The following is a 13,417-nucleotide window of genomic DNA, read 5'->3' as shown; positions in this document are numbered from 1 at the left end:
TATCACTGCATAGTTGATATCGACCAGGCATTACTAATTGAAAACAAAATGTTTAGATCTGGAATCTCATTTGAAATATTAGGTGCAGTGATAGTGGTATTTTATTATTTAATACTACTTGTAGGGCAAATAAACCTTGGTTCTTTTCTACAAATTGAAAGAATTTAAAATAGACTTAAAGATGGGCTTGGATGTGTACAATAGACTTAAACATTTTCAATAACCATGATACATGCTCTAAAAATAGTAGAAAAGGGGAAAAGTCATTAGAAATCACAAGTTAGTTGTCAAACAAAATCCTTCAAGATGTATTTTTTGCTTTTGACTTACCTTTGGTTATGATTTAAGCTGCTGGAATGGAATTGGATTCCTAAAGAATCTCCCTGCCTAAACAGCACACATAGCCATTCTTCACTAGAGTGCCAGTTTTCACATATGTTAGCTCTGTTGGGTTTTCTTTTCTTTTGTAGTGCCACAGCTCACCTCTATAGTGGGTACTGGTATTTAATATTGGAGAAGGAAAATCTGTGGTCAGTTCTCATTTCCCTGTAGATGCACATTTCCAATTCTCCATGCAGTGCTTTCCTTACTTACGACTTACCAAATAGATTAAAAAATTAAACTTCAATATATATTACCTACTTTTGCAATACTGAACAAGATTATTCTTGTTCATTTGGATTAATTTGATGTTTTTGGAAATATCTATGATGTTGTAAACTGTGATATTTCTAACACTTAGACTCTCATTAACTCTACTAATAAATAATCTCTTGTTTTAAAGGCCAAACAAGGCTATTTGTGAAAAGGACAGTTTTATTTTAAAGTTAATTTTCTGGTCTCTTTAAAGCTACCCCGAATGGAATCCTGACAATGATACAGGACACACAATGTAAGTTAAAATTTTTAAGCTGTTGTTTGTAAAGGAGATCATTATAAGGAATTCAGGTTAAACTTTCAAAATTTATAAACAAAAAATATTTCATGAATATCTTTATCGAATATGAGAGTTTGGTAAAAGTCACTGGGTAAAAGATTCTTTAGAAACTATATTATGCTAGTAATTTTTATTATGTTATTTTTGTAGCCTTTTCCCCAGTTACTTCACATAAAAATGCCTACAGAGATTGGAATTACAATCATAAAAGGGGTGTTTTAACAATAAATCTTAATTACTTCTGATAGACCTCTTTGTCATTTTTTATATTTTATGTCTCACATTACTAGGGGTGATCCATTCATGTTGCAGCAATCAACAAACCCAGCACCAGGAATTCTGGGACCTCCACCCCCCTCATTTCATCTTGGGGGACCAGCAGTTGGACCAAGAGGAAATCTGGGTGATTATAAAATTTGTTACTTTTCCCTAAGAACTTTCACCATAAAAATTAAATGTAGTGATTAGAGGCAAAAGAAGGCTCATTGAAATGTTATTAGAAAATAGCATCACATTAAAAGACATGGTTCTCCTGGTATTTTTGATAAACTCTGGTTTGTGTTGAAAGATGGCCAGTTTTCATACTTATTATAAGACTGAAAAAAGTAACTTTTTCTCCATAAAGGTGCTGGGAATGGAAACCTGCAAGGACCAAGACACATGCAAAAAGGCAGAGTGGTCAGTAATACAGCTTTTGATTTTACTTTATTTGCTGTTTGGGGAAATGTGATTTAACTTTTTCCCCCCTTGAGAGAGAGAGAGCCTGAGTGTACACATGGGGGAGGGGCAGAGGGAGAGAGAATCCTTAAGCAGGCTCCACAATCAGTGCAGAGGCTCCATCTCACAACTGTGAGATCATGACCTGAGCCGAAAATCAAGAATTGGACAACCCAGCCACCAGGCACTCCTTGCCCCCCCCCCCCGCCTTTTTTTTTTTTTACTTACCTTTCAAATCCTTGTGTTTTGAATCTGTGTTGTAATCCTTTATTATAGGGAGACTGCTATAATTTGAAAATAATCAGCCTTTTATATGACTTTGATAAACGTTTTCATTTTCATATACCCATACTATAGAGATTACACCTTGAGTGTAACAAATTTTGCTATCCAGTTAAGCACACAGTATTCTTTTTTAAAACCAGTCCAGAGTCTGTTTTCTGAATCTTCAAGATATACTCCAGTGAATCTGATTTCCTGTGTAGTTACAAAATTCTCTAGAATGCTTTGAGTTGTTTTAAATCTATTCTGGTTAGACTATGAAAGTCCTTTCGTCTTGATTCTAAAGAGACCTCTTGACTTGATTTTTTTTTCCTAATGGATAGGAAACCAGCCGCGTTGTTCATATCATGGATTTTCAGCGAGGGAAAAACTTGAGATACCAACTATTACAGTTGGTAGAACCATTTGGAGTCATTTCAAATCATCTGATTCTAAATAAAATTAATGAGGTATGAGTTGAAATCAGTGCCGTATTCATTACTAATATACTTCTTAAAGGTTTTTTTTTTGATTTTGTATTTGAAAAAGAGCTCCGTGTATTCTTAAATCATTAACATGGAATGTGATAGAGAAAAAAGCAAATAGTTGATGCACGTCAATAATAGTAAATTCTAGTCCTAACGGATTATTGAGTAACTTTATTAATTGTGATCCTTAAGCAGTTAAATTGTCATTACGTTACTATACGAGCTATAAAAGGATGGTAATTCTTTGAGAAGTGATTCCACACTTTTATCAAAATAGTGCCAAGTTATTATTTCAAATCCAGTAGACATAATAAATCACAGTTGAATAGCATGAAGGTAATCTGAGATGACCTTTAATAAAAGAGCAAATAGCAATTTTGGGATTTTTGTTCTTTCAGACTCTTAAAAATGCTTCCTAATGATTAAATATATCTAGAAAGACTTGGGTGGTGTTTCTGTTTTGTTTTAGAAGTATTAATTTTGTGCAATTTTAGGCATTTATTGAAATGGCAACCACAGAGGATGCTCAGGCTGCAGTGGATTATTACACAACCACACCAGCATTAGTATTTGGCAAGCCAGTGAGAGTTCACTTATCCCAGAAGTATAAAAGAATAAAGGTAATAACAATTCTTTTCCCATTTGTACCACCAACATTTGTACATCATTTTAATGTTTATTAACTAGCTATTTTAAGTTGCTACTAATAAATAGGATTATCTTAACTGTCAGTAAGTAAGTATGGCATACCTACCAACATTTGACTTGCCTTTTGTTTGTTTACCTATTGTTGTTTTCTGTTTATTATTTAGAAACCTGAAGGGAAACCAGACCAGAAATTTGATCAGAAGCAAGAACTTGGGCGTGTGATACATCTCAGCAATTTACCTCATTCTGGCTATTCAGATAGTGCAGTTCTCAAGCTTGCTGAACCTTACGGAAAAATTAAAAATTATATACTGATGAGGATGAAAAGCCAGGTAATACCACAGATAAAAGGTTTTTAAGATTACTTTTCAGTAAATCTCACTTTTAGGGGTTTTTTGTTTGGTTGTTTCTTGTTTGGGTTTTTTGTTTTGTTTTGGGTTGTTTTTGGTTTTTTTTTGGTATATATTTTTAGTGAAGGGGGAGGTAATTAAATTCATCTTCTCATAGATAAATTTTCTTTTTAAAAATTCAAAAAAAATTTTTTTTTTTTAATGTTTGTTTATTTTTGAGAAAAAGAGAGGGAGAGATAGAATATGAAGCAGGTTCCAGGCTCTGAGCTGTCAGCACAGAGCCTGACACAGGGCTCAAACTCAGGAACCATGAGTTCATGACCTGAGCCAAAATTGGAAGCTCAACTGACTGAGCCACCCAGTCTCCCCTCCTAGATAAATATTCTTAGCCTAACTGATAATTGGTGATTTCTTTAAGTCCTACTAGATTTTCTTAATGTATAAAGATAAATACTGAAAATTATAAAGTGGGAAGTAAAGATTTCCTTCTCTTGCCTAGACTAGTAACACTATTTGTTTTTAAAGTTTGCTTTCAAAAATATTAGTTTGTGTATAGTTATGCTGTTTTTTCTTCCCTCAAGTGGTATTATATCATTCCTTGTGTGGATTACATTGACTAAAAACTATAACAAATTTAACTTCTTGAGTTGGTGGATATTTAGAGTTGCTAGTTTTTTGGACTGTACCATTGGTGTTGCTTTGGACTTGGCAGCATGTGAATTTTTGCATATTCAGATCATATAATTGAAGGATAAAATTTCAGAATTAGACTTTTGGATCCTGATGTCTTTTTTACTTTGATATTGCCAAATTGGTCTTAAAAAAATAGTACCAATTTATAATCACACCATCATTATCCAAGAGTGCTTTAACTCTGTAGATGTTTTAGACTTCAAATTAAGTGAATTGAATGGGTGAATTAAGTTGTTAACTTGTATTTTTCATTTTAAAAATCCAGAGTAAGGAGAATGTTTATTTTGTTAACTCTTTTTTTTTAATATTTTTTAATGTTTATTTTTTAAACATTTATTTTTAATGTTTATTTTTGAGAGAGAGGGAGGGAGAGACAGAGTGGGAGCAGGAGAGGGGCAGAGAGAGGGAGACAGAGAATCTGAAGCAGGTTCCAGGCTCCAAGCCGTCAGCACAGAGCCTGACATGGGGCTTGAACCCACGAACCATGAGCCAGCCACCCGCCAAGCCAGCCACCCACACCTCCCCTTAATGTGTATTGTTTCTGAGCGAGAGAGTACGCACGAGCGGGAGAGTAGTGGGAGACACAGAATCTGAAGCAGGCTCCAGGCTCTGAACTGTCAGCACAGAGCCAGACATGGCGCTTGAATTCCCCAACCATGAGATCATGATCTGAGCCAAAGTCTGACACCCAACCCACTGAGCAACTCAGGTTCCCCTGTTGTTAAGTCTTTTTTAAGGGCATTCTGAGTTTGTATCTTTCCAGACTATTTTTTTTATTGTTTTAATGTTTGTTTATTTTTGAGAGAGCACAAGCAGGGGAGGGGCAGAAAGCAAGAGTTGGGTACTTAACTGACAGGTGCCCCTGTCCAGACTTTTTATTTTGAGAGAGAATGTGACAGAAGGGTCAGAGAAAGGGAGAGAGAATCCCAAGTAGGTTCCACACTGTCAGCACAGAGCCTGACGCGGGGCTTGATCCCATGACCCTGGGATCACAACCTGAGCTGAAATCAAGAGTCAGACACCGAACCTACTAAGCTACCCAGGTTGCCCCCATACTTTTTTAATTAATTTTTCTTACAGTATTTTGAGTAATAGCTTCTAAGCTAATTACTTTATCTTTTTATTTATATTACAGAAAACGTACAGAAAACATATAGATGTTTTAATATTTAGTGCTACTTTGTAATTGGGTGATTTTTAACTTTTACTGGGGTCTCTATTAAAAAACTAAATTTTCCTAACAGATGGATTAAAAAAATAATCACCAGAGTTAAATGCAGTTCTTTGAAAACTAATGTTCTTCTTTTTTTTTCTTTTTTCTTTCTTTTTTTTTTTTTTTTTTAAAGGCTTTTATTGAGATGGAGACCAGAGAAGATGCAATGGCAATGGTCGACCACTGTTTGAAAAAGGCCCTTTGGTTTCAGGGGAGATGTGTTAAAGTTGACTTGTCAGAAAAATATAAAAAATTGGTACTGAGGGTATGTAGTACTGGATTTGTCATCATTATAAAATCTATCTCACATATTTTAAGCCACAGCATTTTTTTTTTTTTTTTTTTTTTAAGATACAGAACAACACCAAGCTGAGGGCGAGGGGGCTGAGAGAAAGGGAGAGAGAGAATCCCAAGCAGGCGCCATGCTGTCGGGGAAGAACCTGACTCAGGGCTCGATTCCATAAACTGTGAGATCATGACCTAAGCCAAAATCAAGGATCAGATGCCTAATCAACTGAGTCACCTGGGCGCCCCACGCCATGGCATTCTTATAAACATTTTTGTTTGCTAAGAATAAAGGATTTGGTTTTTAAAAAAAAATTTTTTTTTAACGTTTATTTATTTTTGAGACAGCATGAACGAGGGAGGGTCAGAGAGAGGGAGACACAGAATCCGAAACAGGCTCCAGGCTCTGAGCTGTCAGCACAGAGCTGGATGCGGGGCTCGAACTCACCGCGAGATCATGACCTGAGCTGAAGTCGGCCGCTTAACCTGACTGAGCCACCCAGGCGCCCCAGGATTTGGTTTTTTAAAGATACCAACCTTTTTCCCCCCTGGTGTTCTTCAGAAGTGTTTTGTTTTTTTAATGGTATTGTGTAAGAAATGCCTTTATTGCTTTATTCTATTTAAAGATTTTATTTGAACAGAGCTCTGCTACCAAAATATTTATTATCCACTGCTCTGCTGCTTTGTTGAAATGTTGATTATAATGAACTGCTGACCCTAAGCAGCTTAAATTCTAAGGTACGGTTACAGAGCTTGAATAAGCTTAGTTGGTGATATAAAGGATGGTTATCAAATGTTAGTTAATTGGATAATCATATAATCTGCAAATGAACATATTCTAATATATTTATTTAACTTCTACAAAATTTTGTCTTGTAGATTCCCAACAGAGGCATTGACTTACTGAAAAAAGATAAATCTCGGTAATTTTGTTTTGTGTGTATATACGCTAGTATTTTAAACTTTGGTTTTCCAACTCAGAATTAATTGAGGGGTATCCTTTTGATTTCAGGAAAAGATCTTATTCTCCAGATGGCAAAGAATCCCCAAGTGATAAGAAATCCAAAATTGATGGTTCCCAGAAGACTGAAAGTACAACTGAAGGTAAAGAACAAGAGGAGAAGTCAGGTGAAGATGGTGAAAAAGATACAAAGGATGACCAAGCAGAGCAAGAACCTAACATGCTTCTTGAATCTGAAGATGAGCTTCTTGTCGATGAGGAAGAAGCAGCAGCACTGCTAGAAAGTGGCAGTTCAGTGGGAGATGAGACAGATCTTGCTAATTTAGGTGATGTGGCTTCTGATGGGAAAAAGGAACCTTCAGACAAAGCTGTGAAAAAAGATGGAAATGCCAGTGCTTCAGCAGCTGCAAAGAAAAAGCTTAAAAAGGTAAAGGGAGATTGTATATTGACCTGTTTGAACAGAAAACTAGATAAGATAAATGTTTCGTATTTACATTAGCAGGGTCAGATTAAAGAGAATTAGTCACTTATATTCGAAAAAATCAGGTAAATTTTTAAAAGTAAACTCTGCAATAAGTAGGTTAAGTAACTTTTAAAATAGATATAAAAAGGGGCGCCTGGGTGGCGCAGTCGGTTAAGCGTCCGACTTCAGCCAGGTCACGATCTCGCACTCCGTGAGTTCGAGCCCCGCGTCGGGCTCTGGGCTGATGGCTCAGAGCCTGGAGCCTGTTTCTGATTCTGTGTCTCCCTCTCTCTCTGCCCCTCCCCCGTTCATGCTTTGTCTCTCTCTGTCCCAAAAAAATAATAAATAAACGTTAAAAAAAAATAAATAAATAAAATAAAATAGATATAAAAAAGTGTCAACTCACAGGGAAATTTTTAGCAAGGAAGGAAATTGACTTTTATTTGTGTACTGTGGTGGTAGTGTGTAAGTACTGGTAGGCAGCCTGGTAGTCGAACTTTTAAAAAGATGGGATGTGAGTTTAAGTTAACTGACCCAAGATACTTAAAACATTCAGCCACTCATTTAAAAAGTGTTAGACTTGAAGAATTTTCCTATTTGAGAACGAAAAGCTTGATCAGATAATTCAATATCTGAAGATACTCAATATTTGAAGACCTTTTTTGAGAACACATAAAAGCATTTAAAGTGAACTCAAATAGACAAACATATGCATAGCATAAAGAGGAGTAAAACAAGAGACTGGTGTACTGAATTACCTATGATGAGGATTGGAGTATTAAAATGCCTTTGCATTAAATGGCTGTTACAATGAGATCTCAGTAATCTTGGTCCATTGGTTTTTGTAAGCAACGTTCCAGCTATTAGAAAACGAATTTTTATCTCCAGATGTTGATGGCTAGGTCAGATAAAGTTATTTTCCTTGAAGTGGATTGTTGCAGAATCCATTTGCAGTCTTAAGAGCTGATAATTATTGAGCATTTATTATATGCTATAAATTTTGTAAGCTCTTTTTATATGCTAATTAATTTAGTCCTCAAAGTAACTGTAAGTAGTAGATACCTTTGTTGACTCCATTTCATGAATGAATAAATTTGGCATAGAGAAGTTTAATAAATTGTCTACAGTCCTCCTGCTTGTAAGTGACAGAATCTAAACTTTAAACATAGGTCATGCTCTAGAGCTTGCTTTTTTTTTTTTAACCACTACACTATTTTAGACTGCATATTCTCTAAACAACAGTTGTATCCTAAGATACTGTCTTCCAAAGGATACCATTGAACTACTTTTATCAAATCACATTTTTGATACATAATCCCTTGTAGCATAATAGTTACAGCAAGTGTAGAATATAATGTCCTTATTTCATTTATTTTCTGCTCTTTTTGTGAGGCAAGCCTTTATTTAGTTTTAAAACTAAGTTTTTTTGTTTAAAAAATCTGATTTTGGGGGAGCAAGTCAGTATTTTGAGAAAATAAATAAAGACAAAGACGCTATCCCTTTCCCTTCAAGTAAAGCAAATGGAAGGGATGCTGCAGGATAATTGTTGCAGAGTAAATTTGTCTTTCTTAACAGCGTCGTTTCCCAGGGAGTATGGAAGGTTTTGTCACTCTAGATGAGGTTGGTGATGAGGAAGATTCGGAACATCAGAAACTTCGTAAATCGGGCATGACATTTAAATCTGGTGACAAAAATGATGATGGTTTGGTTGAAATTAAGGTGGACAAGATCGAGGAACTTGATCAAGAAAACGAAGCAGCGTTGGAAAATGGAATTAAAAATGAGGAAAATACAGAACCAGGTGCGGAATCTGCTGAGAATGCTGATGATCCCAACAAAGATACAAGTGAAAATGCGGATGGCCAAAGTGATGAAAACAAGGAGGACTATACAATCCCAGATGAGTATAGAATTGGACCATACCAGCCCAATGTTCCTGTTGGTGAGATTTAAGGCTTTGTTCTTCCCCTCTCACCCTCCCCAAGTTCTTATTAAATAAGATTTTTAAATTGGTCTTACATAAACTCTGATACCATTTTAAATCTTTTTCTCTGCAGAACATTTTGTAAATCTTAATACATTCTTCTCCACTTAACCAACTCTCATTTTGTATTATCTTTTGTTACCATTTCATAATATATTCTTTCTCCGCATAAAGGTTTCTGAGAACGTCACATTGCTTTTTCTTTATCTTTTGTATTTCTGCCTTTTTAAGAATGCAGTTAGGTGGGACCTTAACTGTCAATTGAGTACAATTAACTACTGATATCATGGCTTTTGTTTTGTTTTAGCTTAGGTTATATTGGACTTCTCACCAATATTATCTTGTTCAAATTACATTGACCGGAAAAAGAGATTTGACAACACTAATTAAATCTTCAGTTTACTAAATTTGTAAGAATGTATGTTTGTGTTCTAGGTATAGACTATGTGATACCTAAAACAGGGTTTTACTGTAAGCTGTGTTCACTCTTTTATACAAATGAAGAAGTTGCAAAGAATACTCATTGCAGCAGCCTTCCTCATTATCAGAAATTAAAGGTAAGGCTGAACCTAAAATAGAAGGGTTCTTTTATGAAAACTAACAAATTATGTAAATTTGTATAAAGTAAAATGTGTGTGGTACTTTCTGTAGACCCATCCTAGAGATGACACATTTACTTCTTTATTGATGGGCCTTAAACAGTTTAGTGGATTCTAGAAACATCTCTTGAGCCTTTTTCTATGGTACATTCAATTGAATAATTTTCTAGCCATGTTCTAAAATTCTGATGTAATTAAAGTTACTTAAATATTCTTTTTTTTTTTTTTTTTAATTTTTTTTTTAACGTTTATTTATTTTTGAGACAGAGAGAGACAGAGCATGAACGGGGGAGGGGCAGAGAGAGAGGGAGACACAGAATTGGAAGCAGGCTCCAGGCTCTGGGCCCTCAGCCCAGAGCCCGACGCGGGGCTCGAACTCACGGACCACGAGATCGTGACCTGAGCTGAAGTCGGACGCTTAACCGACTGAGCCACCCAGGCGCCCCTTAAATATTCTTGACTAAGCGTTGTGAGAGTGTAATTTCTCTAATTGGGAAGATCCTGGAGGCCTGAAATCCCAAGTGGAATAATGAAAAGCTTTTTCAACTTCTATAAAGTGCCATGTCTCTTTATACTTAATGATGTTTATATCACCTTTAAGTTGTTTATTAATAATGATATTTTGTGAGTTATATGACCAATGAGAGATAAAGGTAAAAGGATAAATGAATAAATAATAAGCATAACAAATTTCTCTTACTAGATTTTGAAATTCAGTGTTGTTGTTAGTGACTTTTTTAAGGACTATTGAAACAGATAATGGTATAAAACTTGAAAGAAGTTAAAGAACTGAATTACAGATAACCTGGTTTTTTACACTGCTTTCTAATACAGAGCTCATTGTATACTCAGTCATCAAATGTGCTCTGTATGTTGATTTAGATGGATAAAGATAGGCTTGAATTTAGGAAATAATTCCAGTTCTTGGCTATGTCACTAGTTTTAAATGTAAATGTTCTTTGCTATCTGTATGTATCTTCCCATTATGCCTATGAAAAAAGAATGGTGGTTAATCCCATTAGTAGCAGCAAACAAATAATACTTGTTTTGGTATTTAGCTGTATGGAGGCAGAAACTGTTACAAAGAAGAGTATTAAGACACAAGTTGTATCCTGGTATTTGATACTTTATAAATGATAGACTTGTAAATATTTTCTAGCTATTACAATTTTCTAGATATTTGTTCTATTGGAGGTGTTCTAAAGAGAGGTGGCTCTCTTTATTCTAAAGGAACTTTGTCAACTTCATTAAAATTTACCATGCACTACATTTTTGCTGATTATGATAATGACTTGATACTTTCCTGAGTGTTTTTTCCCTTAAGGATATAGTGGCTTTTAACCCTCTCAGCAATTTGGAGAAACTGTGATAGAGTTGAGAAATTCTACCCAAAAGTCAAAAAAACTTTGGATCTTTTAGATTTGTTGAGGGAAGGTTACTTATTAATGTTTTAGTATGTCCAAGAACCCTAGAAGTTACAGGTGTGTAATACAGGGGCCACTGCTTTTGTAAATGAGGTGTTCTGGGGGAACACAGTCACAGTCATTCAGTTAAGTACTGTTAATGGCTGGTTTTATTGCTGTAACAGCAGAATTGAGTAGATGAAATAAAGAACAGCCCACAGACTTAAAATAAATACTGCTGGCTGGCCCTTTAAGAAAATGTTAGTTTAACGGAAGGCACACTGAATAAATGCATGTTATTTTAACTAATCTGTGTTTTTGGAGCAGTGGCAGTTCTATGCAAGTATGGTCTTTGTTTTCTTAACTGTGTGAGTTAATATTAATTGCAAGTTGAAATAATCTTTTTTTCACATTTTATCATTCTCCCCCATATATTGTGTACTGTGAACTAGTTTAGTTTTGTACACTGACTTAACAAGAATAATTGAATTTGTAAAATATTGGTAAGGTTGTAGTTAAATTACACTCAAATTCTGAATAAACTTGGATAGAATATTTCATTTTGGAATTCACTTAGGTGTTTCTTACGTGATTTAATCCCTGTAATTTTTTTTTCCTTTTCAGAAATTTCTGAATAAATTGGCAGAAGAACGCAGGCAGAAGAAGGAAGCTTAAGATGTGCAAGAAGCTTAACAATTTCAAAGAAAATAATGGTTCTTTGTTTTTAATGTTAACCTTTTTTAAATACAATACTGGTAGTTAGAAGAAAACTATTGTACTCTTTTGTTTTAGTGGAAAAATATTAGATGTCTGTTCATGTGTTAAGTGTTACAGCAAAAATACATATACGGTTAAGTTAATGAAGAATTGTTTTTGTTTTATCAAAATGGTAACAGACAGAAGTACTTTGTAGAGACTGACTTGTAAGTTACTTAAGACAACTTGCACCACTAAGAAAAAAGAGACCTAGAATCATTCAGAGAAATGAAATTTAGTTCCACGCTTCAAAGAAATGTCAAAACTTTTGATTCCATTCAATAAAGAACAAAACCAATGGTATTTTTATTACTTTCATCTGAAACATTCCGCATTTTAATCTGAGCCTTTTGCAGACTTCTCATCATTTGGAGTTTGAAGGTTTTTGGTTGCGTTTTATTTGGATATCTTCATTAATATGAGATTGGCAATTACAATGCAGGTGCAGTTTTCTTTTAATGTCATGCTGTTGTTTAGGTAATAAGAAATACTAAGTAATTGGCTTTAGATTTTTGTAATTTTTTTCCCCTAAGTTCCTGCTAGATTTCGTATTCTAGTAGTCAATGTATTTTCAGTGAAATGTAAAAATATTCCCGTTCCCTTTGAGCAGTATTAATTTCTTGAGATCTTATTGCTTGTCACTTGAATCCTGTAGCTGTCATACATCTGGTATAAGCAACATTTGATTTTTGAAGTGTGTAGACCATCTCTTCATATTTCAAGATGTAATTTTACATTTCTGCATTTTAAAAAGTTTGGCCATAAACTAGACGCACGCTTCTAATTCATATACCTGCACATGTGACCTTTGTGAACAGAAATTTGCATGTATAATCTGTGTTTACTTGTAACTTTCTGGTAATATACTGCTTATATCTGTGGATTCAAGTTTCTGAAGTGAATACCAATAAAAAAAAAAAAAAACCTAGGCCAAGTTCATTGGTTATACATATTTGGAATGTTAACCAATATTTTTGTCAGTTGTGGTTTTTATTCACTGTTACACTCTTTTGCATGCTTTAACAAATTATTACATTTTTAATCTAGAGTGTTCTAAAGACTGCTACTAAAGAACTGAGTTTTAAAGTTTTTGGTGCTGGTGGATTTCTTGTTCCTGTTACATGACAAAAAGTGGTGTGTGGAATGGGGCTTTTAAAAACCTTTGGACATTAAAATGCTAAGGGTGAAGAAATGGTAAAAGCTTGTGTTTAGGCTTAAGTATAAAACAGTAAAGTTGGGAATAACATGGAATATCAAGAATTAGTTCTACTAGCTTTTCAAAATCTGTTGGGATTCTTGGTATAAGGGATTTATTACCTATTGTTAAAAAATAAATTTTTAATTTTAAAAAATACAAGAATTTCTAGGAATTCTTTGAAACTCTTAGATCCAGGTGTATTAAAAGATGAATCAAAATTTTATGGTATACTTCTCAGAGGCAGTTAATGTTTTTCTAATGTGACATGTACAAAAAATCCTTGCCAGTTTACTTCTGTAGTTTAATTTTGGCCTTTACTAATTACCAGCTTTTAATTCCAACTTAACTAACAGCAAGCAACCCAAAGTATTTTATGTGCATTGGAATCCCTAATTGTTTCCTGTCAGTGATAGCTTTTTTCCATAGGTCCTACTTTGTTGGCTGTACCAGGCTGTACAAAA

At 34.6% G+C, this 13,417-nt stretch overlaps 1 protein-coding gene across 9 annotated transcripts in view; it reads left to right on the top strand.

Moving 5' to 3' along the window:
- Positions 1–12,847, top strand: part of MATR3 (matrin 3) — a 29,942-nt gene extending 17,095 nt beyond the window's left edge. For 8 of the 9 annotated variants that reach the window (XM_086702918.1, XM_086702908.1, XM_086702909.1 and 5 more), the window contains 12 exons: positions 851–892; positions 1,228–1,340; positions 1,563–1,615; positions 2,260–2,385; positions 2,898–3,023; positions 3,216–3,383; positions 5,441–5,572; positions 6,472–6,515; positions 6,605–6,980; positions 8,592–8,958; positions 9,436–9,557; positions 11,627–12,847. In XM_086702918.1, the coding sequence (XP_086559044.1) occupies positions 851–892; positions 1,228–1,340; positions 1,563–1,615; positions 2,260–2,385; positions 2,898–3,023; positions 3,216–3,383; positions 5,441–5,572; positions 6,472–6,515; positions 6,605–6,980; positions 8,592–8,958; positions 9,436–9,557; positions 11,627–11,677 (1,720 nt within the window). In that variant the 3' untranslated portion in view covers positions 11,678–12,847. The remainder of the gene's footprint in view (positions 1–850; positions 893–1,227; positions 1,341–1,562; positions 1,616–2,259; positions 2,386–2,897; positions 3,024–3,215; positions 3,384–5,440; positions 5,573–6,471; positions 6,516–6,604; positions 6,981–8,591; positions 8,959–9,435; positions 9,558–11,626) is intronic. The other variant, XM_086702916.1, reaches the window with a different exon arrangement.
- The last annotated feature ends 570 nt before the right edge of the window (positions 12,848–13,417 follow it).

The sequence above is a fragment of the Puma concolor genome, chromosome A1 (assembly GCF_028749965.1).
Source record: "Puma concolor isolate L17-30 chromosome A1, mPumCon1.1.hap2, whole genome shotgun sequence".
NCBI classification, from domain to species: Eukaryota; Metazoa; Chordata; class Mammalia; order Carnivora; family Felidae; genus Puma; species Puma concolor.
Note: the sequence above shows the minus strand (reverse complement) of the source record. Positions and strands in the feature narration are given on the sequence as shown.